Source organism: Pteropus vampyrus, unplaced genomic scaffold (assembly GCF_000151845.1).
Source record: "Pteropus vampyrus isolate Shadow unplaced genomic scaffold, Pvam_2.0 Scaffold56, whole genome shotgun sequence".
Taxonomy (NCBI): Eukaryota; Metazoa; Chordata; class Mammalia; order Chiroptera; family Pteropodidae; genus Pteropus; species Pteropus vampyrus.
Window position 1 is genome coordinate 6,135,674 of NW_011888837.1, and position 24,258 is coordinate 6,159,931.

The 24,258-nt window shown below is 39.9% G+C and overlaps 1 protein-coding gene across 1 annotated transcript in view; it reads left to right on the top strand.

Annotated features, from left to right (window-relative positions):
• Positions 1–24,258, top strand: part of FRAS1 (Fraser extracellular matrix complex subunit 1) — a 421,815-nt gene that overhangs the window by 357,219 nt on the left and 40,338 nt on the right. The window contains exons 48-58 of the mRNA XM_011360633.2: positions 5,214–5,338; positions 5,634–5,774; positions 7,349–7,576; positions 9,733–9,846; positions 11,722–11,872; positions 12,984–13,143; positions 15,302–15,470; positions 17,703–17,949; positions 19,183–19,527; positions 21,288–21,448; positions 22,018–22,165. Coding sequence (XP_011358935.1) covers positions 5,214–5,338; positions 5,634–5,774; positions 7,349–7,576; positions 9,733–9,846; positions 11,722–11,872; positions 12,984–13,143; positions 15,302–15,470; positions 17,703–17,949; positions 19,183–19,527; positions 21,288–21,448; positions 22,018–22,165 — 1,989 coding nt within the window. The remainder of the gene's footprint in view (positions 1–5,213; positions 5,339–5,633; positions 5,775–7,348; positions 7,577–9,732; positions 9,847–11,721; positions 11,873–12,983; positions 13,144–15,301; positions 15,471–17,702; positions 17,950–19,182; positions 19,528–21,287; positions 21,449–22,017; positions 22,166–24,258) is intronic.

Genomic DNA, 24,258 nt, shown 5'->3' on the forward strand with positions numbered 1-24,258 from the left:
CTTGTTTCCCCCAAGTGAGAATATTTTCCTGTATTTGATTCTCTTTAAATGTCAAAGGTCTCTCTTCTGAGGAAGTACATGTTGATGACTTATCATCTTCTCTTAAGGCAGTTGGCAACGGCTGAGCAGCAGCACTTCATCCCATTTGTCTCTGTGAGTGAGAACGTCTCTGCCAGGAGCTGAGATTGGGCTGGGGCCTGGTCTTTCTAAGAAGAGCAGAGTAACTTCTAGGCCAGTGTCTACAGTGTAGGCATTGAGCTTTTTGGGGACTGGATGCTTCTTCGAATGATCACTTGACACAGTAGTTGCAGACATCCTCTTGATGGTTTGCTCATGCTGTCTTTCTTGGTCAGTTGATTGTAACTGACTATTCCCCTTAGTTAGACAGGAAAGCTGTCAGGATCTTTTCTACTGAGGAGGAGATGTAGGGAGCCACCTGCCTTTGGAAACTATGCAGAAGATAGACAGACATGAGTCTCCTCCCATCGAGGAGAGTAATGTGAGAGTCTAGTCCCACATCTGCTCATTTTAAGATTGGGGGGCCACACCCTTATCTCAGGGACCCGAAAGACCCTCTTTTTCTTGGAAGATTAGAGTAAGGAATCATTAGGACAGAAGCTAAGCTGACAGAATAAAGAGACTCCAAAATACAGTGCCTGAAACAAGAACTTTTATTTTCTCTTACAGAAAAATCCAGAGGCAGGTAGATGAGATGGCCTGAGGTGGCTCAGTGATACTCAGCATGAGGCTCCCATTTCTGGTCCCACAACAACTGTAGTTGTGGTCATCCCCCAGCCAGCAGTAAGGAAGAGAGGCCAGGGGAGCACACATCCATTTCTCTCTTAGGAGTATTACTAGAAGAGCACACATTACTTTTGATCACATCCTAGTGTCAGGAATGTAGTCACACAGAGTTGTGAGGTAGCTGGGAAATGTAGACCCTAACTGGAGATTCAGTTGCTTAGCTAATAGTCTCAGAAGTTGTATTTTTAAAGTAGGGGAGGAGTCATATTGAAATGTAGCAATCTCCAGCACAGCACCGGCTCTCCCCTTCATCAGACATGTATTAAGGAGCTGCTGTAAGAGAAAAGTTATGTTTTAGAAGTGGTAGACATGTAAACAAACACGTGCAAATGTGTTTCAGTAGCTTTGACAACAATGTGACAGAAGACAGTGGGAGCCAAAGGACAGTGAATTCCACCTGAAAGAGGGGTAGGGTGAGTCAGGAAAGACTTGCAAGAGGTGATACTTGAGCAAAGGTATTCTTTGGTTTTCTCTTTGTCTCAATATTGTGACAGCAACCAAAATAGAACGCACCCACTGTCTTAGTTTGAGTTCTCCACTAGAGCAGAGGTGAATTAGCCTATTAGGACTTCTGTACAAGGTTCCACAAACTATGCAGCTGAAACAGAAATTTATTGTCTCATAGATGTGGGAGCTGGAAGTCTGAGATCATGGTATCAGCAGGGTTGGTTCCTTCTGAGGGGAGGACCTGTTCCAGACCTCTTTCCTTGGCTTGTAGATGGTTGTCTTCATGTTCACATGGCCTTCTCCCTGGATGTGTATATCTGTGTCGAAATTTCCCCTTTTATAGACAATAGTCATATTGGATTAGAGCCCACCTGAATGACCTCATCCTAATTAATTACATCTGCAATGATCCTGTTTCCAGATAATGTCACATTGTAAGGTACTGAGCATCAAGTCTTTGAGGTATGCATTGGATGGGAGGGGTTACAGTTTAGCTCATAACAAGAGGCTTTGAAGAAAATCTGAAGCAGAAAAGTGGAGAGCCTCCCACAGCGTGAGCTTGGGGTGAGACGTAGGCAACATGCACCGACCATCCACAGCTGGGATGAAAGCAGGAGGGTGAGGGGATTGCCAAACCTCTCGGGAAGGCAATTTCTTCAGAGATGCTTTATTCCCATACCACTTCCCTGACTGGACTATCTCTAACATGCTGGCCTTCCGGCGGAACTGGGAAAACAGACAGGGTTAATGTGGGTCTCCACAATACTGCCAGATACATAGTTTAGCCAACAGGTCAGTGACTGAGAATACCTTCAATGGGATTAAAAGCTTTCAAGATATTTCAAATAGTAACTACCTGCCATGACAGCCAGTAGGAGCAATAAGTTATTACAAACACCATCTTGCTGGCAAGTGAGTGGCTAAAGTCTCTCAATGCCCAATTAGCAAAGGCTAAAACTTAAAAATAAAAGTATGTAGAGATTGAAAATCTGTGCTCAGTAGGGCCTCTTAAATATCGATTATAGCGGGTGAAGTAAATTTATTCACCAAATATGTTTTGAGTACCTACTGTGTGCCAAGTACTGGTCTAGGTGCACATTAGTGAAGAAACCCAAAAAATACTTGTCCTCTTGAAGCTTACATTCTAGATGCAGCTCATTACTCTCTGGCACTTAATTATGACTATCACTTAAATTATGAATACCCCATCAAAATCAACATTTCAGACAAGAAAAGGGTTAAAACCAATAAAATATCATAAAAGAAACAATTCAATTCATAAATAATACAATGGTGATATTTCAGTTTCAGATTTACGAGTGGTTTTTGTGATCCTTCACCACTTTTCTATGCTTTTCACATTTTCTTTAATAGGCATGTATTACTTTTATGTTGAAAAAAATTAAAGGATAATGGTGATATCCAAGAGGCTCCTTGTCTAGCCTGAAAGAGCTAGATGAGTTTTACAAAAAGTTTTCACAGCAGCCATATACTTTGGAATTAGACAACTTTGAGTTCCAAATCCGGCTCTGTCCTTGTATTAGTTGTGTGGCCTTGGATGGATCATATTGCTTTTCTAATTGCATTACAGTGTCATGATCTATAAAAATGGGTGTGATATGCCAATTTTGACCTCCCAGAGTTATTAAAGATAAAAATTAATATATATAAGCAAGCCTGAACTCATGATAGGTGTTCATGTGTTTTCTAGATTGAATTGGGAAAGGCCCACTAAGATTAAGCCTACAGCTCTCATCCACTGCTGGTGGGAATCAAAAGTACTACTACTGCTTTGGAAAATAATTTGTCAGTTTCCTAAAAAGTTTAGCACACACCTAACATATATACCACCCATTCCACATTTAGAGATTTACCCAAGAAGAATGAAAACTTATGTCCAAACAAAGACTTGTACACAAATGACCAGAGCAGCTCTATTTGTAACAGCTTCAAGCTGGAAATAACCTCAGTGTTCATCGCCAGGTGAATGGATAAACAAACTGACATGTTCACACAATGCAATACTATGTAGCAGTAATGAGATATTAATACATGCTACAATATGGATGAATGGGAAAATAATTATGCTAAGTGAAAGAAACCATGCATAAAGTAGTACATGCTATGTGATTTTATTTATAAAAAATTAGAGAAAATGCCAACTAATCTGTAGTGATAGAAAGCGATTCATTTATTCCTTTGGGGCAGGGTAGAGAATGGGAATGAGAAGGATGAAAGGATTAAAAAGTGTCGCCTGGAAACTTTTGGGGTGATGGATATGTTCACTATTTTGACTGAAGTTTTCGTGGATGTGCCAAAGATTATGAAATCATACACTTTAAATATGCGCAATTTATTATATGTCAATTTCCTCTTAATAAAAATGTTTTTTAAAAAGTCAATCCCAGCGCTTCCTTCCCAAAAGGAAGGAAAAATCTATCACTTTCTCAGTCAGTCTTAGATTCTCGTAAAGAGAACAGTGAATTAGGTGAGCAGTCGATTGTGAGAATGCAGACAAGTATTTCTCCATGAGCTGTGAGGATGAATTCACAGCAGGGGAAGCGATTTAAATTCCTCAGCACAGCCAGTCTGAAGTTATTAAATTTTTAAAAAATGGTATGGATTTCTGTCCAGAGTCACAAGACAAAGCTTTGAGATAGGGGGCTACATTTTTTGCCTGTCAAGAACTGATGTAGCAAGCACAGAAATATAAAATGCCTCATCAAAAAATTAATGCCCCAATATCAGGAAGCTATTGTATCTGGGCAACAAATTTCAGATGATAAAGAGAGACACAAATGTAAACCATGCGTGTTGATTTCTTTTTTTAAGATAAAGCAGTGGTGACGGTGTTACAGTCAAAGAAGAATCTCTTTGCTTTTTTTGTTTGTTTTTTTTGTTTGTTTGTTTATGGAAAAGCTGAACTGGTTTTGCCTGGACTAACAGTGACAAATAATAAATCCCAGGCAGCAGCAAATGAATTTTAAGACCAAACTAAGGGATTAGATTAAGTGGATTAATATTCTTACAACCATATCAGAAAGAGGAAATTTGTACTGATGGAATAAAAGATGTTTTTTTGTTTCAGTCTTGACTGGCACCAAACGATAAGTCCCAGAGCCCTAAGACAGAAGCAAACATTCTGTGTTAAATGTTGTTGGACATTTAAAAACATAGAGATGTTGTTCACTTGTGGGATGCTTTAGCATTATTTAAAATCACTTCAGATTCCTTTTTTACTTTTAAAACAACTCTGAAAAAAATTAGCATGTGTTGTCTCTATAATGTTGTCAAAGGATACTGGTTTTCTGGGTCATTTTAGAGTTGATACAGAATGGCTGCCCAAAGGCCAAGCCATGCAGTAAGTTCATTTTACTGCCAGCCAGGCTAAAGTGGTATATGAGAGGCTAGAATCATAGACCTTGAAAGAGATCCTTTAAGAGAGCTGAAGGGGACCTTGAAGAATATCCAGTAAAACGATGGAGTCCAAGAATGGCTCACCAATCACAGAAACAAGGCTATGTTTAGCCAAGCCCTATGAGTCCAGTGTTCAAAAGCTATATCATTGCACACTATTAAAAATTAGGGCAGGTTTTCAGAAAGGACTATGAGGCTATAGGAGAATATAAAACTTAAGAGAGAAGAGTAGAGAGGATAAGGCAATGGGTTTACTTTTCACAGATTTGACCTGCATACATAAACCCCAAGAGAAAGGAGAGTAACATTTATTGAGCACCTGCTGTTGTCTTGGCACATAGTAGAAGCCTAGATAATTAAGTTACCATGTGCTTCCCACAGAACACTTGCTGTGGGAATACACAAACAACTCTAAAGCGAGGTCTTAGGGAGAAGCACATAAATGTTAGGAGAAAAATACAAAGGATTCTATCTGGTGAGTTTCCCCAGAAGTATGGCTCATAGTTTGACATCCTTTCTCCGCTTCCCTCCTTCCCTTTTGCTAGGTATCCAAATTAGTTCCTTTACTCAAGCTGACCTGACTTCACAAAACATTCAGTATATCCATTCCAGTGAGTCCGAGAAACATTCAGATGCCTTCAGCTTTACACTGTCGGATGGAGTCAATGAGGTAGGTGAGGGACTCTATTCCCTCCTTGAATGGGTGTTGATTCAGAGCAGTCTTCTTTGAATGAAGTGTGCAGAGTGACTGGTGCTTCAAGTGCTTCATTTTCCTCTGCTCTTTGCCAAGGACAGAAGCAGCTTCTGACAGCCCCTGGGACTCTTGCTCTAGATAACTCACTTTTGGGTTCCTGATCAGTCAGTCATGCCAGGAATGGTGGGAAAGGGGAAGTAAAGGGCACTTACCTTCTACTTGGGTGGGTACTAGAAACAGGTGTCCCACCTTTACTTTTCTGCCATTCTAGGTGACTCAAATTTTCCATATCACTATTCGCCCTGTGGATGATTCACTGCCCGTTGTAGAGAACTTGGGGATGCGGGTACAGGAGGGTGTGAGGAAGACCATCACAGAGTTTGAGCTCAAAGCAGTGGATGCAGACACAGAGGTAAGAGCAGGTTCTCTAGCTGAATGAGAAGCCGATCAATCTGGTAACAGATGGGAAGGCAGAGTGGTGAGGTTAGTACAAGTATCCTTGAAACCATAAGACACCGTGGCCTTCTGGAAAAGAGAAGCTAATATATTTGCAATCATACTGGTTTTAAACTCTCTCTGAAACCCTAAATACCTTCACTTTCTTCCCTGATTATATGTAACAATGCTTTTAACATGCTGGATTTTTATCATGAGTCATAGAAAATTAGGTAGATGACATTTTACTCAATGTTTTTATTATTCCTCATTAGAGTGAACAAGGATTTTCAGCATCTATAAACTTTTCCCTTCTTTTTCCTCCATTCAGATTTCTCTGGATGACAACTAATTATTACAATTTGAGCATCCTCAAAGAACTAGGCTTTATACAGTGAAACAGGGCATGTACACATAGAACTTACTCTTATGATGCTTTCAGATAGAGGGACCTAACATTCTCACATGATTTAACTACCATAAAAGAGTACCACAGCATTTATTAATTAGTGCTATTTGTACCTGACCCTGTGTCAGCACTCATTCATTCATTTATTCATTCTTTCAGCAAATATTGATGACCTATTAGTGTCAGGCTCTGCTCTAGATGCTAAAGATGGACCTGTGAACAAAACATATAAAGTTCTCACTTTAGGGAGTTTTCAACCTTTGGTTAGGGGGCAGAAAATAAAGAAAGAACATACAATATTATGTCAGATGTGGTAAGTGCTATGAATGAAAATAAAGCAAGATGAAAGAGATAGAGATTTATAGACAGGAGCGGTCAGGGAAGGCTTCTCTGAGGAACAGAGATATGAAGAGAAAGAGTAAGCCCTGTAGTCATCTGAGAGCATTGGTCTCTGAGCAGAAGAACCAGAAGTGCAAAGGCCCTGTGGCCAGGTGTGTTTGGGACCTTTGAGTTACAACAAGAAGCCAAGAGGCTGGAATCCAGTGAACAAGCAGGAGAGGGAAAGAGTGGGCCCAGAGAGGAGTCCTAGGACCCGGTCACAGATGGCCTAATTGGCCCAGGTCAGGCATCTACATTTTATTCTAAGTTGGTGAGAAGTCATTGGAAAGTATCGTGCGGGGTGTCTACCATTTTTATTTTTCCTTCTATGTATCACCTTAGAAATAGCAGTTAGAAATGGGAAATTAACTTCTGTTCTGATGCATATGGGATTCTGTATATGAGTTTTGGGAAAGCGGGGGAAAATGGATTGAAAGAAAAGGAATAGTTTTAGAAGGTCTAGCTTCTATCATCCTGATAGAGGTTAAAGATTCATATTTTCCTCTATGACCCTCTATGCACAAATTTAATTGTCTTAGTCTTACAACTGAAGGCACCAGAATATAAGTTTAATTGCAGTAACCAATATAATTTATCTCCTTAACTTTATTTTTGGTATTTATAAAGAAAATGCATTTCTTATTTTATAGATATCTTTAGGTTTCGCTACCCTCGACTACCTGTTGGCCATCACTCGCGCATCTGGTTTCTCTTTTGAACTTCCCTTCTCTTCTTGTTTTTTTTTTTTTAAACCTCCCTGACAGGCTGAGTCTGTCACATTCACCATCGTGCAGCCTCCACGCCACGGCACCATCGAGCGGACCACCAATGGGCAGCATTTCCGGCACACGTCCACCTTCACTATGGAAGACATCTACCAGCACCGGGTCAGCTACAGCCACGACGGCAGCAACTCCCTCAAAGACCGGTTCACCTTTATCGTTGCTGATGGAACGAATCCCTTCTTTATTATTGAGGAAGGAGGGAAAGAGGTGAGAAGTAAAAATGATGAGAAGGAGGCACAGGAAGGCATGCCAGAGGTTGTCCAGGGGCACAGCATGCCAGCTTTTAGGCCCAGGATAGCATCGTTTGAATTAGTGTTCTGTCACTAATGAATTGGCCTTGCGCAAATTTCTTAACTTCCATAAGCCTCAGCTTTTCATCTGTAAAATGGATACAATAATAATCCCCAGCGCCAATCAGTCAAAACATCAAAGGAGGTAATTCTCATAAAGTAACACTATAGGCAAATTAAGTGCTTTCAATAGAAGCTGACAGTTGTTTTTATTACTGCTATTATTTCTTCTTTCCTTTTCACCCACCTTTTACTCCTTTAATTTTCTGTCTTTTTTTTTTTCAATAATATCATATGGTTCTATATTATCTTTCTCTTTTATATGTCCTCTTTGTCAGCCAGTTTCTCAGTTTCATGAAGAATAACAGTGGTTAAAAGTATGGCGTTTGCATCCAAAAGATACTGATTTAAATTCTAGCTCTGTCACTGGTTGAATGTCTTTGTAAGTCATTTAACCTTTCTAAGCCTCAGCTTCCCTTTCTGTAAAATGGGATGATATCTACCCTTGCAATGTACATAAAGAACTTAGCCTAGTCCTTTCCATGAGAAACACAGGGAACATCCAATAAACTGTGATTGTAAGCACCATCTCTATCATCATTTTAGGACCAGCATGTGAAACAGGTAAAGATGCTCTTCTCTTGAGGTCATGCAATCATTAAGCTTTACTTCCTTAAGAGAATTGTTCCTTTCTGATATCAAGCTGTCTGGAAGAAACATTAAGACAGTCCCTTCACTACCTCCCCAGCCATTTTTACTCATTCCTTAGCCAGGTCTCTTGCAGTCCCATAAGCCTCCCCTGGGAGTAACTGCAACTCTGGAAAAATATAGCCCCGTGGACACTCCTACATCTCACACATCCGTGTCTGACTCGGCAGAAGCGGTTTTGGTGAGCTACATAATCACACGCTACCATACTTCCAGGATAACAAAAAGATCAGCCTCTCAGTCTCTCAGCCTCTCAGAGTTCCTTTTCTACTTTGTCGATGAATGGGAATGATTCCTTTCTGGAAGAAATATCCTTCTGCTTCCTTTAGAGACAGACAGCCTGTGAGAAGGTCATTTCTCAGTTGGCCAAAATGTCAGTTTAATGGCTCTTGGGAATTCCTTGCCATTTCGGTATCTGCACACATCACCACCTGGCAGCTCATAGCTTTGATTTTTTCTCTCACAGACTGTAGCTGCCTCCCCACCTCCCCCCACACCAGTTAGTTTGACTTTCAGAGAGAAAAAAAGATTTCAGGGTAAATCAGCAAGAAGGCTACTTCTCCGATAAACATAAAAGGTCACATCAGGTCTCCAGAGAGACCATGTTATTTTAAAAATGAAAATTATTTAGAAGGAAGGTTGTAGAAGATTGAAAATCCAGCATCTCCTGCCCTGTGTGCCACCATGCCTTATCCTCTCAGAGACAGTGAGGTGTTGGGTCACACACACTCACATGTAAGTGCACGAGTATCTGTATGAAAATGAAATTATAAACCAAAATTTCTTTTTACTGTTCCCCATAACACTTTTATTCTTGATTTCTTTTGCCCCTTTCCCCCATATGGACAGTTCTCTCTCTCTCGCTCTCAAAAAAAAAAAAAAAAGGAAGGAGAAAAGGAAGAAGAAGAAAAAAAAACATCTCTCCCCATGAAATCTCTTTTCACATCTGGCAGAATCCCAATTGGAGACTTTGACATTAACATTTTAATGATGATTTTTGTCTGCCTCTCGGGAAAATTTTAACAAGACTTATTGAAAGGAAAATGTTTTGTTTATTGTTTCACCTCAGGGAAATATTGAGCTCAACTAAGGAATGCATAGGTGTGTGAAAGTTAACTTCTGTAGCAGGTGAAATTCCAGCAGCAGTACCACTTGTTTCCTACTTTTCTTCTCATATTGTTCCCACTTTATCAATCAGCATTCTCCCTAAGCCTCATGCCAAGTGATGATAAGTGATGGAAACTGGCTCAGTTGCCCATTCTGAAGTGACAACTGATTTCCGGAACTCCAGCTTTGTAAGTCCTGTACCATGCATGTTTCAGATGTCTGTGAATGATGAGTTTTCTTTTTTGGCTTTCTCCACAGATTATGACAGCAGCACCTCAGCAGTTCCAAGTAGACATCCTCCCGGTAGATGATGGTACCCCTAGAATTGTTACAAACCTCGGGCTCCAATGGCTAGAGTATATGGATGGCAAGGTAAGGCCTTTCCAACTGCCACATCCCTATTAACCAGCTCGGGCAACAGCCTTATTCAAAACAATAACTTATGACTAGAACTCCAGCTAAATGCATGTTTATCTCTCAAGTGGGCTGATTTTCCTAAAGTTGGCGAGCTCCATGAGTTTAAATAAAATTGTATATAGTTTAAAATGTTCTTACAAAATGACTTCCAAAATACGGTAGCTCAAGCAAAATAAAAGCTTACATTTTTTTCTCACATATAAGGTTGAAGTAAGTGGGCAGTCTAAGGCTCTACATGACCATTCAGAGATGGCAGATTCCTTCTATTGTATTGTTCTGCCATCACTGGTTGTTGCTGTTGGCCGTAGCCAGATCTCTTCAGCTGTTCATCGGTGTTCCAGCCCATGGGAAGAGGAAAACAGAGAAGTAGAGGCCAAGGAATTTCATTTTAAGCAAGCAATATAGAAATTAAACATCATTTACACTCATATTCTTTCAGCAAGAAATCAGTCATGTCGCCGCATCTGCCGCATGGGGAATTAGGGAGTAGAGTCTGTATCTGGGGCTCAGCTAAAAGTTTGTTAACTAGAAGGGGAGGATGGATTTTCGGAAACATACGGAATGTGCCATAAATTGAAAGGAAGTATTTTTGAAGGTGAGTATCCTCAGAGGAATTCTACTTTAGAAATTTTTTTCTCCTTCTCCTAAATCTCAATTTGGTCATTTTAAGACATGCCATGATTCTCATCTGGTAACATGTCAAGCATTAAATCCCCATCTCCACCCGGACACCCACAGTTCTTTATTTAGTTTTGGGAACTCACTTCTTACCTTTGTGTGCAGTGTCCCCTCTAAGCTGTGGATTTCTAATCTCCAGGGAGGTGATTAGGTGGTCATACAGGCATACCTCAGAGGTACTGGTTCGGTTTCAGAGCACCACAATAAGTGAGTACCGCAGTAAAGAGAGTTGTAGTATTTTTGCTGGGAACGGTCTCGTTTTCAGTTTGTGAAAAACATCGGTGAAGCGCAATAAAATGAGGTGCGCCTGTAAACGTAGCTGTTGTGCTGTAGATTTCCACTGAACTAATTGGGATTTTCAAAATATGTGAAACAAAATTAGTACAAATTCCTCTTAGGCCCTACTTTATTTTTTCTTCATATTCAGAACCATCATCGCATTCTCTTCTCAACACTCTCCTGTTGGTTTTCTACTTCACATTCCTACTCTACTGTGGGAACTGTTTCCAAAGTCACCAATGACCTCTATTTTTGCCAGATTCAATGGTCACTTACATGTCCTTATTTTAATAAAGCTAATAACATTTAATACTGTTGACCACCCCTTTTTTTCCTCAAACCTTTGTTCACACTAAATATTTGTTTAATGAACTAATTAATTAATTAAAATTTAGCCAGTGTATTTGAGCAATATTGGGGTATCATATATTTATCTTAATTGCAAGCGTGCAGCTGGCTCCTATAGGTATAAAGTGGCCATCTTCCCTGTACTGTATTATTCTTTCAAAGTTCCAACCTCCTTTAAAGGCCAAATTCAAATTCCACCACTTCAAAACCCTCCTTCCCCAATTCAGATGGAATTAATATTTCCCATTTCCAAAAAGTGTATAGCACTCTTTTGGTATCTCCTGTTATAACTCTTGCCACAAATACCTGGCTCATGAGACTTTCTTTCCCAATGAAGTGTGAACACATCAAAGGCAGAGTCTGGGATGTTTTCTATCTTTATAGCCTCTTCAATATTGACAGCATTTTCCACGCACCAAATGCACTCAGTAAATCATTCTTGAACTGAATTAAATCTGAGTCATAGGGTCTTGTTCTTATTTTATTCCCATCTCAGGAATTAAATATAATGGGTTTCTATTCCAGGCAACCAACCTGATCACCAAGAAGGAACTGCTGACCGTGGACCCAGATACGGACGATGTGCAGCTTGTTTATGAGATAACGACAGGCCCCAACCATGGCTATGTGGAGAACAAGCTGCGGCCAGGCAGAGCTGCTGTGACTTTTACACAGGGTGGGGACTCGGGGAAGGGAGAAATGGGAGGAATCTATTCTAACACCACTCTCTGTACCTCTCTGATGTTCTCACAACCACTTCTAGCATCTTAGCCCAAAGTAGCCTATTTGAAAACAAATGGATCTTTCAGTGTCTAACCATTCTACTTCAGAATTTTCCTTCTCCTGATTTGATTTCCTGTTACTCTGAATTATGACCAAAAAAATTCATCTTTACTATGTTTCCTTAGCTCCCAAATTGCTTTAGGTTTTGGCCAGGTTTTTTAGAAGGGATCATGTGATAGTGTTTGTTTTTTTTTTAAAAAAAAAACAAAAAACAAAAAGCCACCAGACTTTATGAAAGATCTGTGATCCTGTGCGGTTTACTTTTTGTTCTCTAAGGGTTATGGATTTTTTTTTTTAAGTTTTCAGCAAAGAAATTAAAATCAATATAGGTAGATTTCTCAACAGAACTGTTTTCCTGTTTTAAATCATATCAAGCAGACTACTTTGTCGTTTAGATTTTTACAGCCTTTTCAGAATCTTCTAGACGTCTTTTGAGACTAGACCTGATTGGGAGGAGTCTGCCAAGCTACATCTTAATGATTCTTGTACCATAGTTCCTTTTTCTCCCTGTTCTCAGTCTTGCGTGCTCTCCTACCCCATTTTTTCTGTGCCTTGTGTATGGGCCGTTTTAATGCCACCTCAGATTTTCTTAGTAGCATGTACCTTCCAAAAAGCCTTGTTTAAAAGGGGGTAGTGTGGGCATGAGCATATATACACAGAGGATGGGGTCAAAGACTTTTCTGTCAGTTCTCAGATTTGCCTCTATCATTCATAGACATTTATTAAAGTGCTTTTTTTGCTAAGACCCTGGAATTCTCATTTTACTACAATGTAAGGGTATTTCCTGTACATAAAAACAGGCCTTTTGTCACACATGACTACAGGATCTTATTTTTAAATCTGGCAGAAACATTTATTTTTAAGACTACTATCTTTTTTTGTTTTGGGGAAAACAAGTTCTGTCTGTGACCCATTAAAAGAATAAACTGGGTATTTTCTGTGTGGGAAACTCTGAGGCTGTTTTTGTAACCAGGGGCTAATTCACAGTATCTTTTTTCTCACAGAGGATGTGAACTTGGGGTTGATTCGTTACGTGTTGCATGAGGAGAAGACCAATGAGATGACAGACCATTTTCAGTTTCTGGTGAAAGACGGTGAACCCAGTGTGGTCAGCAACGGTGTCTTTCATATCCAGTGGTCTCTCATCAGCTTTAAATATACCAGGTACAATTGTTACTGTGTGTGTTCGTTCTTGAGAAAGGAATCAAGCTGAAGAAACAAGGAGGAAGCACCCTGTGGGTCAGCTCTAGTCATCGGATGATGCTGGTGGTGATAACGATAATAAAAATAACAATCATACCAAATATTTCTTGATACTATATGTACCAGGCACTGTACTAGGTACTGACCTACGTCATCTTGTTTAATACTTACAATTATGAAATGAATATTATTGTTGCCCCTGCAACAACAAAGCTATAGAGACAGAAAGAAGTTAAGTAACTTATCCAGAGTCTATAACTAATCAGTAGTAAAACCAGGATTTAAACCATTGTGCTCTACTGCCTCTCCTGCAAGTATTTTTGCTTGTCTTCCTGTTTTAAAAGATATTCCAGTAGAACTGACAGAAAAAAATGAACATTCAAGTTCTGCAAATAATCACTGGCCCACAATAACACCATCTTTACCTTACATCTACATTCTCCCTCTTCTCAAGTTCATAATCTCTCCCTAGCTCTTTTGGTATTCATAGGATTATATATCTTTTGGTACAAGCACATAGCTTAACTCAGATACCTCTATAAGATATTTCTCAGTCTGTTGGAGAGTTGAAGAGGCAAACACAGAGATACTGGCAAAGATGGGCAAGTCCAGTGCTGATTTTATAGGTTAAGCTATAACTAGGACTATAATTTTTGTGGGGGAAAGAATTCTTTAAATTTATATTTCAGAGACTTACTATTCTAAGAAATTAACTTCATGATAAATCAGATGAAAATTGGAACTTGGGGTAAAAAAGGAAAAAATGTACAAATTTGATTTCATGTGCCCCAGATGTAGGCTATTCCACTCTTATTCACACACACTTGGAGAATTAGTGGAAAACCAGCATCAACTTCTATACGTGTAATGTTTGCTGTTATTTACCTCTTTGTGTATGTCCTTTAAAATTAAAGTAATTGAATAAAACCAACCACATCTTCTGGAAAACCTCTAATGTTTAATGGACTATATAGTGCAGAGGGCCTCAAAGCTAGCATTGAGGACTAACCTCTCAGAGGCACTCAGTCTGCAACCCTCACAGCAATAAGACACAGCCCTGGTCCGATAGCCATCCTCAGTGATGAGAAACAAAGCCCAGCTTAGACGCCACTCACTTATGGCCTTCCTAAACCTGGATATGTATTGTGAATTAACAGTACATGGATAATTCACCTCCTGCTTTGCAAAAGCAATACAAATTCCTAGCAGCAAGCTAAGTTCTTAGTCCATTCTGGCTACTATAATAGAATACTGTAGACTCGGTGGCTTATAAACAACAGGAATTTATTTCTACAGTTCTGGAGGCTGGGAAGTCCAAGCTCAGGGTGCTGGCAGATCCAAAGTTAGGTGAGAACCTGCTTCCTGGTTCATAGACAGCTGTCTTCTCAACGTAAACTGACAGGGCAGAAGAATGAGAGACTAATCCAAAGGCAACTAATCCAATTTATGAGGGCTCCACTCTCATGACCTAATTGCCTCCCAAAGGTTGAACCTCTAATATCATTACATTGAGGGTTAGGATTTCAACATATGAATTTTGGGGGAGCAGGGGAAATATTCAGTCGATAGCACTCTGTCACTCTGTTGCCATAAAGCTCCATTTGTCTAAACACCTTTGTTACCTAGGCCTAATTCTCATTCTCTCACTTTTGGCACTGCCTTTTTCTACACACATCACCCACTTCCCGTAGATCTGGTCCAGTCAGCTCCCACCTGAGCTAAGACAGTAATTGCTTCCCAGCCGGTTTTCTTCCCTTAGAACCCTCTGGCCTATCTTGATTACTCTACCGCACTAAGGGCAGATTGTCATTTCTCCATCTTCTGAAAAATGAAGTTCGTGGCTCTTTTGTGCTACCAATCTTCTGAATGACTTTCCGCCCTCTCTGAAAGTGAGGCACATACCACTCTGCATTTACCGCTTCCTTGGCCACTTGGTGCTGTGACTGTCCCAGGTGAACATGTTCCCTCAATTTACAACCCAGCTCCTTAAAGAACCAAACTTCCTCTTCTCTGAAATGCCTCACACTGCTAACCAACCGAAAGAGAGTGGCGTGAAACAAGGGGAATCTTCACAGCCCAGGGGCAGGATTTTAGAGACTGACTTTTTGTGTGCTTCTAGCTACAACGTCAGTGAGAAGGCGGGGTCTGTCAGCGTCACAGTGCAAAGGACTGGGAACCTGAACCAGTATGCCATCGTCCTGTGTCGCACTGAGCAAGGCACTGCCAGCTCCAGCTCCAGGCTCAGCCCCCAACCTGGGCAACAGGACTATGTGGAGTATGCTGGCCAGGTGAGTGGGCAAGGGGGCCTCTGATTCTTGAACTGCCTACAAGGGCTGTGACATGGTAGTAGGCTACTTTGGCACCTTCCCACTTCTTTTTACCCCACCTCCCTTTTCTTTGACATCCTTCCTCAAGTAATTTTCCCATGTTCCATTTCCACAGTGCTTTGTTCTTCACAGTCTGTCTAATCTCCACTGATGTTTTAACTGCTAAAGCTTAACTTATTGTCTAGCTTCTCAGTCTTTCAATTTTGCTTTATGACCCCTCCTTCCCACCCCACCCCCCAAAAAAAAGTCTCCAAGGCATCATGTTCTACACTCAGCATTCGGTATCCTAATCCTTCCTCTCCCCTTACCTTCTTTAGCAGAAGGGAGGGAAGAGAGAATGTGGAGAGACCAGTTGGGAAGCTCTCAGAATAGGCCGGGTGAGAGATGATGGAAACTTAAATTTCAATTATAAAGTGAAGGTGGAGAGAAGTGGATGGATTCAACAGTCGAGTAATCCATCAACTAATAGCATTTAGATGGTGAGACAGAAGGGGAAAATGGATGTGCCTTGCTAGGAGGGGTCACTGTAAGAGGAACAGATTTGGTGAGGGGGCGATCTTGACTTTGCTTTTGACATGTTGAGTGTGAGCTGCCTTAGAGACAATAAGTCGATAGCTTTATAGGTTGGTAGGGTGTACAGATAGGAGTTCCGGGGGGGGTAGAGAGATAAATTTGTAAATTTCTATATAGCGGTGGTGGTAATTAACACTAGGGTATGAGAGGGAGAAAAAGGGGAGAGTGAAAGCAAAAGAGAAAGGAAGAGATTTAAATGGCATCCTTTATGGCAGGATGCCCTGTATTTGTCATCTTATGGCACAATGCCTGACACTTGCTAGGTATTTACTAAATGTTTTTACAAAGTAATTTCATTATTCTTATGGCAGTATAACTCAACATAGATCATGGAGAAGAGTGGGCTCTCTTTTTGAGGCATTTCAGCTGGACTAAGTTAAGTCCTCTTATATCAAATTTAAATGAGAAATTAGAAAAAGACAGATAAGCTAAGAAGTCTTTTAACAAAATGATAAGAAAGGGCATGTACTAGTGTTTTTCAAGGAAAGATAGAAAGCAGTGTTCCAGATCCTAAATAGAGATCTGTGGAGTATTTCATTCAACTGGGAGTGTTTTGAAATGTGGAGCTTAGTAAGACTTAATTTGATTATCTGATTAAATATGTAATAGTAACTTTCTGTTGATGAAAATTGTTTTTTAGAGGTTTATGACTATTTTTATACATATTTCAGTTGTCTCGGTTAACGCAAAGCACAATCCAGGCCCATTTTCTGCCATTTCAATTTTGAACAAATCCATAACGCTGGTTCCATTTGAAGGTTTTATCTTTATCTTTTATTTGTAGACAAAGTAAAACCAGAATAAATCTCTGTAAGTTCACAATTATGCATGTAAAATAATTTCACTGTTTTGTACCAGGCTAAATTCATTCATATTATAGATCTAACCTATCTTAATGGTCAAATAGAAAGTTAAAATGCAGTCTGGCTTGTTCACACTGTAACTTTTTCCGAATTCAAACACCATTATTCAGTACGCTGAGATTCTATATCAATTTTGATTGTACAAGTGATACAATGATGGTAATAGAGATAATATCTTATATTTGTTCAGTGCTTTAAAATAAACAGCGATTTTATTATACAATGTCTTTTAGTCCTCAAAGTAAGTATGTGAAATAGGAATATTATTATTGTTATTTAGCTGACGAGGAATCAGCTGACGAGGAATCTGATGTTTGTCAAGTTTCAAAGCCTAACCTCTCTTGGAAGTAGCCAGGACTTGAGACTAGAACTTCACATTCCAAGTTCAAAGATCTTTCCAGTTAAACTTGTCACAAATAGAAGGGGAACTAAGTAATCAAATGACTTTTGCTATCCCAAGTGAGTTGATAAAACAGGATGTGGATAGTTACCTATGTGTTTTTCTACAGTCACCAAATGGTAGGTGATGTCTTTGCCCTCCATGATTCTACACAGTAAATCAGTCCCAAAGTACAGATCAAGAATGAGAAGAGATAGTTAAGTGTTCCAGGTGATATGGCAGGAAGTTGGGGTTTGAAGAACCAGCTATTTCATTCAGTGCTCTGCCCACTGGACTTGGGCCCCCTTTCCGTGTGATGTCCTGGGGGAGCAGAGCAAGGGAAGCTGAAGCAACCCCTTGTTGTTTCTTCTCTGACAGGTGCAGTTTGATGAGCGAGAGGACACCAAATCCTGCACCATTGTCATCAACGATGATGACGTGTTTGAAAACATCGAGAGTTTCACGGTGGAGCTCAGCATGCCAGCATATGCCCTACTAGGAGAGTTCACCCAGGCGAAGGTCATTATCAATGACACTGAGGATGAACCTACATTAGAGTTTGATAAGAAGACCTACCTGGTCAACGAGAGCGCTGGTTTTCTATTTGCACCTATTGAAAGAAAAGGTCTGTTGGTGCCAAAGGTGACAAGGAACTTTACTAATAGCTAACATTTATTGAATCCTTTTTATGTGCCAAGTGCTGATGTACCTTATTAACTCATATGTGTAAGTAGTTCATATGTATTAACTTATTTAAATCCCCAATATAACCCTAATAGTGATCCTACCTGTGATGAATACTCTCAGAAGACTTCCCTTCTTAGTTCAAGTTGTTAGCACTCCCATTTATTCTTTAATGGGACTAGAAGACTGGTTATATTTGGCCTTAAAAATTATTTGTATACTCAGGATTCTTAATCAATCACCCAATCTATAGAATATTTAGTAGCCTTGGTCAAAGAGAGAAATTACAGTTTATAAGAACTGGTTTCTTAGTTCTTGAAACATAAAATGTGTTTAAAGATTTTCCGATGTAAGTGCTACATATAGAGCTCACATGAGAAATAAACTGAGAAATAAAAGGCACTTCTCGAGGGACTGAAAATCAAAACAAAGGTCATACTGATTTATGATAATACAACATTGAGACTTTAAAATACATGGAAATTAAATCTTCATTCAGAGCCACACAATAGCTAAGTGATGACGTCAGGTTTTTATTGAATCTGACGACTGGTTGTTAGTGTAACAAACACTGTAAATAGTACAAACCCTTGGAGATGCCACTTGGAAAACAAGCAAGCCCCACTGATTGCCCTGGGCCAGCAAACTGGCCCCAGAATAGACTGTCACTCAGTGCAGTGGCAGCACTAATAAGTAAAGTCATTTGTACAGAGAGGCAGGTTTTATTTTGTTTTATCTTTCTTTTTTCAAACCTTTGTGTCTTTCCCTGGGAATTAAAGTACAGAAGTTTATTCAGAAATGCAGTGAACTGTGCTCATAGCACTACCTTCAGGACACAATTACTTTGCTACTTAAAGTACCAAGTATGTCTCTTATCTTTCTACCCATTGTGGTCTTAGATGGTGGGCAATGAGACTTGTAAATTAACAGAGCACAAAATTCACAGAATAGGAAATCCATTTCAAGTTGTTTGGTGAAGTATCTGGGGAATATATTAAATCCTCAAGTGGTTTATACCATAAGCTCAAAAGAGACTGCAGCGCAGGAAGGTTTCATGTCAGAGTGCGAACAGAAATAGTGATGGAATGTGTCAGAGGGAACCAAGCCCGCTAATTTATCAGAGATTTTAAAATTTGAGAACACTCATTCCAATGCTTGCCATTTTGTATTTCAGGGGATTCAAGCAGCATTGTATCTGCGATTTGCTACACGATCCCTAAGTCAGCTATGGGAAGTAGCCTCTATGCTCTAGAATCGGGCTCTGATTTTAAATCTAGAGGAATGTCTGCTGAGAGTCGTGTGATATTTGGGCCTGGTGTCACCATGTCCACCTGTGATGTCATGCTTATTGATGATAGTGAGTATGAAGAGGAAGAAGAGTTTGAGATTGCCCTGGCAGATGCTTCTGACAACGCCCGCATCGGAAGGGTGTCATCGGCCAAGGTGCTCATTAGTGGTCCCAATGATGCCTCCACTGTGTCTCTGGGCAACACAGCTTTCACTGTCAGTGAGGATTCAGGTAATAAAGAGCAACTCCAGGGTTCCATCACCCATCTCCTGATCCCTTTCTTGAACGTTTTCCTTTCAGGTTTGAGAGTGTTCTTAAATCAGTGAGAATTCCACTATTATTCTGAGGAATTACATAATGCTAGGCATTGCAACCAAGAATGGAAGGTAGCGAAGAACAGGGAGTCCCAACCACTTTTCTTGCTCTGGTTACTCACGGCAGGGAGAGATCTGGCTTAGAGCTTCATTGGCTGATTTCTGTGGTCTAGGCAGAGGTCCCAAACCTTTTTGGCACCAGTGACTAGTGCTCCTATGAGAATCTAATGCCTGTTGATGTGAGGTAGAGCTGAGGCGGTGATGCTAGTGCTGGGGAGTGGCTGCAAATACAGATGAAGCTTCACTCGCTCACCTCCTGCTGTGCAGCCTGGTTCCTAATAGGCCATGGACCATTACTTGTCAGGAGCCTGCGGCTTGAGGACCACTAATCTGGGGTGGGGCAGGATGCTAACTAAGCATTTTGGCTTACAAAGGAGGGGAGTGTGATCTGTTGAGAGTAGAGATAAGTTATTTAGTATACTTCTAGCTGCTAAGACAAATAAATTCTAAAATTTCAATGTCTTCACAAATGGAAATTTCTCATTCATATAACAGCTCAAAACAGTCAGTGAGCAGATTTCTTCCACCTAGGCTCTTTCCTGGCTTTGCAAGGGTCTTAAAGTCCTCTGCATGCTGTTGACAGACATGCCGCCAAAAGGGCCAGCAGCTGTGATGAGTATCTACTGATCTGAGCCACTTGATTAGGGCCTTTCACCTTTTTGAAGGTGATATTCTGAGTGATAGTTGGAACTATTATTTTTGAGTACTTACTGAATGCCAAGTACTACAAGATATGCATTCCATTCATTCTCATTTAATCTTCTGTGGAAAAGATAACATTATATAGGAGAGCAAAGGGAGGCCCAAAGAGCTTAAATAAAGATTAAACAGACCTGGGACTAGAGCCCAGACCTTTCTACTATGCCATGTGTCCTTTCCCATACACCGAATGCCCAGTCACGACTACATGACACCATACAACATACTGGCTAGAAAAGTGTGATGGATGGGTTTTCATGCAGCTTTTCTCTGACCTTGATTGTGGAAGCAACTAAAAATCTACATGTATATCATTAGGACCCTATGAAGTATGATGTCACGGTAGATCAGAAGATGAGTTTCATTCCTAAGAGAAGCAATAAGCACATATGGTTTAAGTAATGATGCGTGCACCACTCAGATAAAATAAGGAAATCAAATTAGTAAGGAACATTTAATTAGGAACATTCAGCTTCAGGCCCCATAGAATCCCCTAGCTGGTTCTTCTTTAATTGACTATTTTCTAGCTCATCCCACAGGCACTAGTCTCTGAGTTCCTCCTCCCAAAATAGGTTTGAGATGTTTTCAATGGATCCTCCCCTCTTAAGTTCATTGTTCTTCTCCTATGAACAGTCTTCTTGTGAAGCCACAAAACTACTTTCCTCTATGAGCTATCTCTACAGCATCACCTCCTGGAGACCATCCTCCAGGTCTGCTCTTTATCTTAGTGTCAGTAAAAGATGGGTGGTGACACCTCTCAGTCTTCCTCAAAGGGAGCACAGGAGCATGGCTGAAGCTGGTTTAGCCAAGCTGACAGGTAAAACAGCTGCTGCTGTGAAGGAGAATGTTGCTGTGAAAACCCCAATGACTTTTCTGGCTCAAGGATGACCATTGAAATCTCTATGAATCTGACTTCAGGAACAGTGAAGATTCCAGTTGTCCGCCATGGGACTGACCTTTCTATCTTCACATCTGTCTGGTGTGCTACACGACCCTCAGACCCAGCTTCTGCCACTCCAGGAGTTGATTATGTTCCCAGCTCTAGGAAGGTGGAGTTTGGGCCAGGTGTCACTGAGCAGGTGAGCATACAGCAGTGGAAGGCCAGAGGGGTCTGTTAATATGCTCTCTATTAACTTCTTATTAACTCTAATAAAGTCTCTGGAGGACTCTAAACACCACTTGCAATATTACTATCTTCTCTTTCTTCAAAAACACAAATGTACAAACAGCAGAACATAGGGGGATCTTCTACAAACTCTTTAGGTGACATTTTCAGCATCTGATATCCAGCATCACAGATTTAAGATAGAAATCACACTTGTTTGATATCAATATCTAAAAACAAAATACCTAAGTATGTGTAATAAAAGGAGTATAATTTTATGAGTAAAAAACTTAAGACCACCAAAAAAAAAAAATTTCAAGTTGTCACATTTGTCCTTATCTTCCAAAAGCAAATGGGTGTTATGTGTTGGGCATTTTGTAAGGTTTGCTTTGACTTTTCTTTTTTGAATTAAAAAAAAAAAAAATTTAATTGAGATATAATTGACATATAATATTAGTTTCAGATGTACATAATGACACAATATTTGTGTATATTGCAAAATGAATACCATAATAAGTCTTATCATCCTGATTTTTCTTCTAGTATTGCACCTTGACTATCTTGGATGACACTCAGTATCCAGTAATTGAAGGGCTGGAGACATTTGTAGTTTTCCTCAGCTCAGCACAAGGGGCCGAACTGACCAAACCCTTCCAGGCTGTCATTGCAATTAATGACACATTCCAGGATGGTAAGAGATTGGGGATGCCAGTTTGTGACTCAGACTATAGTTATGTTGTTTTCCTTAATTTCCATGTGTATGACATTGGAACTCATTCACATTTTCATTCAAGAAATGTGTGTAAGAGTGTGTCTGTATATCTGCATATATGTGTATAAGAACATACATGCACACTTTTACATAGAAATGGGAACAAAATATTTTTTTCATATGTCTGGCACTGTGCCGTGGTTGGGCCATGTCCTCAAGAAGCTCCATGTCTAGTTAGAGGATCAGACCTTTAAACAGAAAAATTAAAATATATTATGATAAACGACCTGGTAGTGCTATGAATCTACTACTGTGGGAGCAGAGGGAAATGAACAGTAACTATGTGTGGAACATCACAGGTTTCACAAAGTTGGGTCTTCAGGTGTGATAGGAGTTTACCTTATGGATAATAAAATAAAGTTTTGTTAAATGGAGAAACATAGTATATATTAAGTGTTACCAGTGTTCAGATGTCTGCGTTGTGTGATTCTGGGGCTTGTTCCTTGGATCCCCTGTGAAAGATTTGTGTAGAGGCCCAAAGCTCAGAGAAGACAGAAGGAAAAGAGTAGCAAGCAGAAGTGATTTATTAGGCAGAGTACACTTGGAAGATGTCCAAGCGGGCACTTCAATAGAGGTTTGAGGGCCTGAGAAGTTGAGGGTTTCTTTGTTCTCCTTCTTTCCCTCTCATCTTGAATGATATAAATTCCCTGCCCCTCCTTCTGAACCTCCACTCATGGCCCGGGCATGAGTAGTGTGTGCCTGTAGATGGGAAGTCATACGCTTGCGCCATGGGGATTTTGAGGTAGGCATATGCTCAGTTAACTACTTTTGCCTGTACTGGTCGAGCACCCCCAGGTCCTATAATGGTTATCTGCAGTTAACTGACCATGGAAAAATGAGGGAGATGTCAGAAGATGCCAAGTGTCTTGCTTTCTATCTGGCTTCTGACCATAGGAAAAGGAGAGAGTCACCTGAAACTGAGAGATGTCTTATTTTTCTGCTCAGCTTCTGATCTTGGGAAAATGAGGGAAGTGCCTGAAGCCACCAGATGTCCTGTTATGTACATTTCATTGCTAGATCTGTCTTGGGGTCTCGTTAACCCCTTATTGTCCCTTTTCTTCTGACTCATATCTACCTATCTACTTACTCTACCAGTTGTGTAGTGAACAACTAGTTACATTGAAATCTTTTCAGGTGCTTGCTTGCCATCCATATATCTTCTTTGGTGAAGTATTGTTAAATATCTCATTTTTTAATTAGGTTGTTTTTCTTCTCTATTATATCGGTATAGATTCTAGACAAAAACTTACGTTTTATAAATATTTTGTTCCAATTTTTTGCTTCTTTTTTGTCCTTTTAATAATGTCTTTCAAAGAGCAATAGTTTTCATCTTGAAGTCATCCCATTATTGGTATTTCTATTATAGATCATACTTTTGGTGTTGTATCTAAGAAATCTTTGCCTGATCCATGGTTTCAAAGATTTTCTCATGTTTTTTTTTGTTGTTGTTGTTCTGGAAGTTTTATAGTATTAAGTTTTGCATCTAGATTTGTAATTCATAAAATTGTAACTTATTAACCATGAACAAGATTATAACAATTATTCTCTTTTTTATGGCTGTTATTTCAGTTTGCAGAATGATCTATTAAACATTATCTCATTTGCTCATAGCCCCATAGTTTTACTTTTGTTTTTATTTTGTAGGTAAGGAGACTTAGAATCAGGGGGAAGAAACCTGTCTTCAAGTCTAGAACTTCGGGCTCCACGTTCATAGTCTCCGCACTACACTAAATGGTCCTGTTTGTGCAGTAGTACAATTGATGGAATTTCTTTTTCCCTTAGTAAAGTTTAAAAAGAAGAAAGAAATTCAGTTATTGTTTTTATTTTTGAAAAGCGTTCTTATTCTTTTGCACGAAAGGATAGCTAGTTTCCCCCTGATGAAGCGGAAAGTGAAAGCGAAGTCAAAAGTGCCAAAATTTAATCCCAGCCCCTCCACTCTTTTGCTCTTTTAGCCTTAAGGTTACTGAGCCTCATTTTGTTCATCTATAAATAATAAAAATACCTGCCTTACA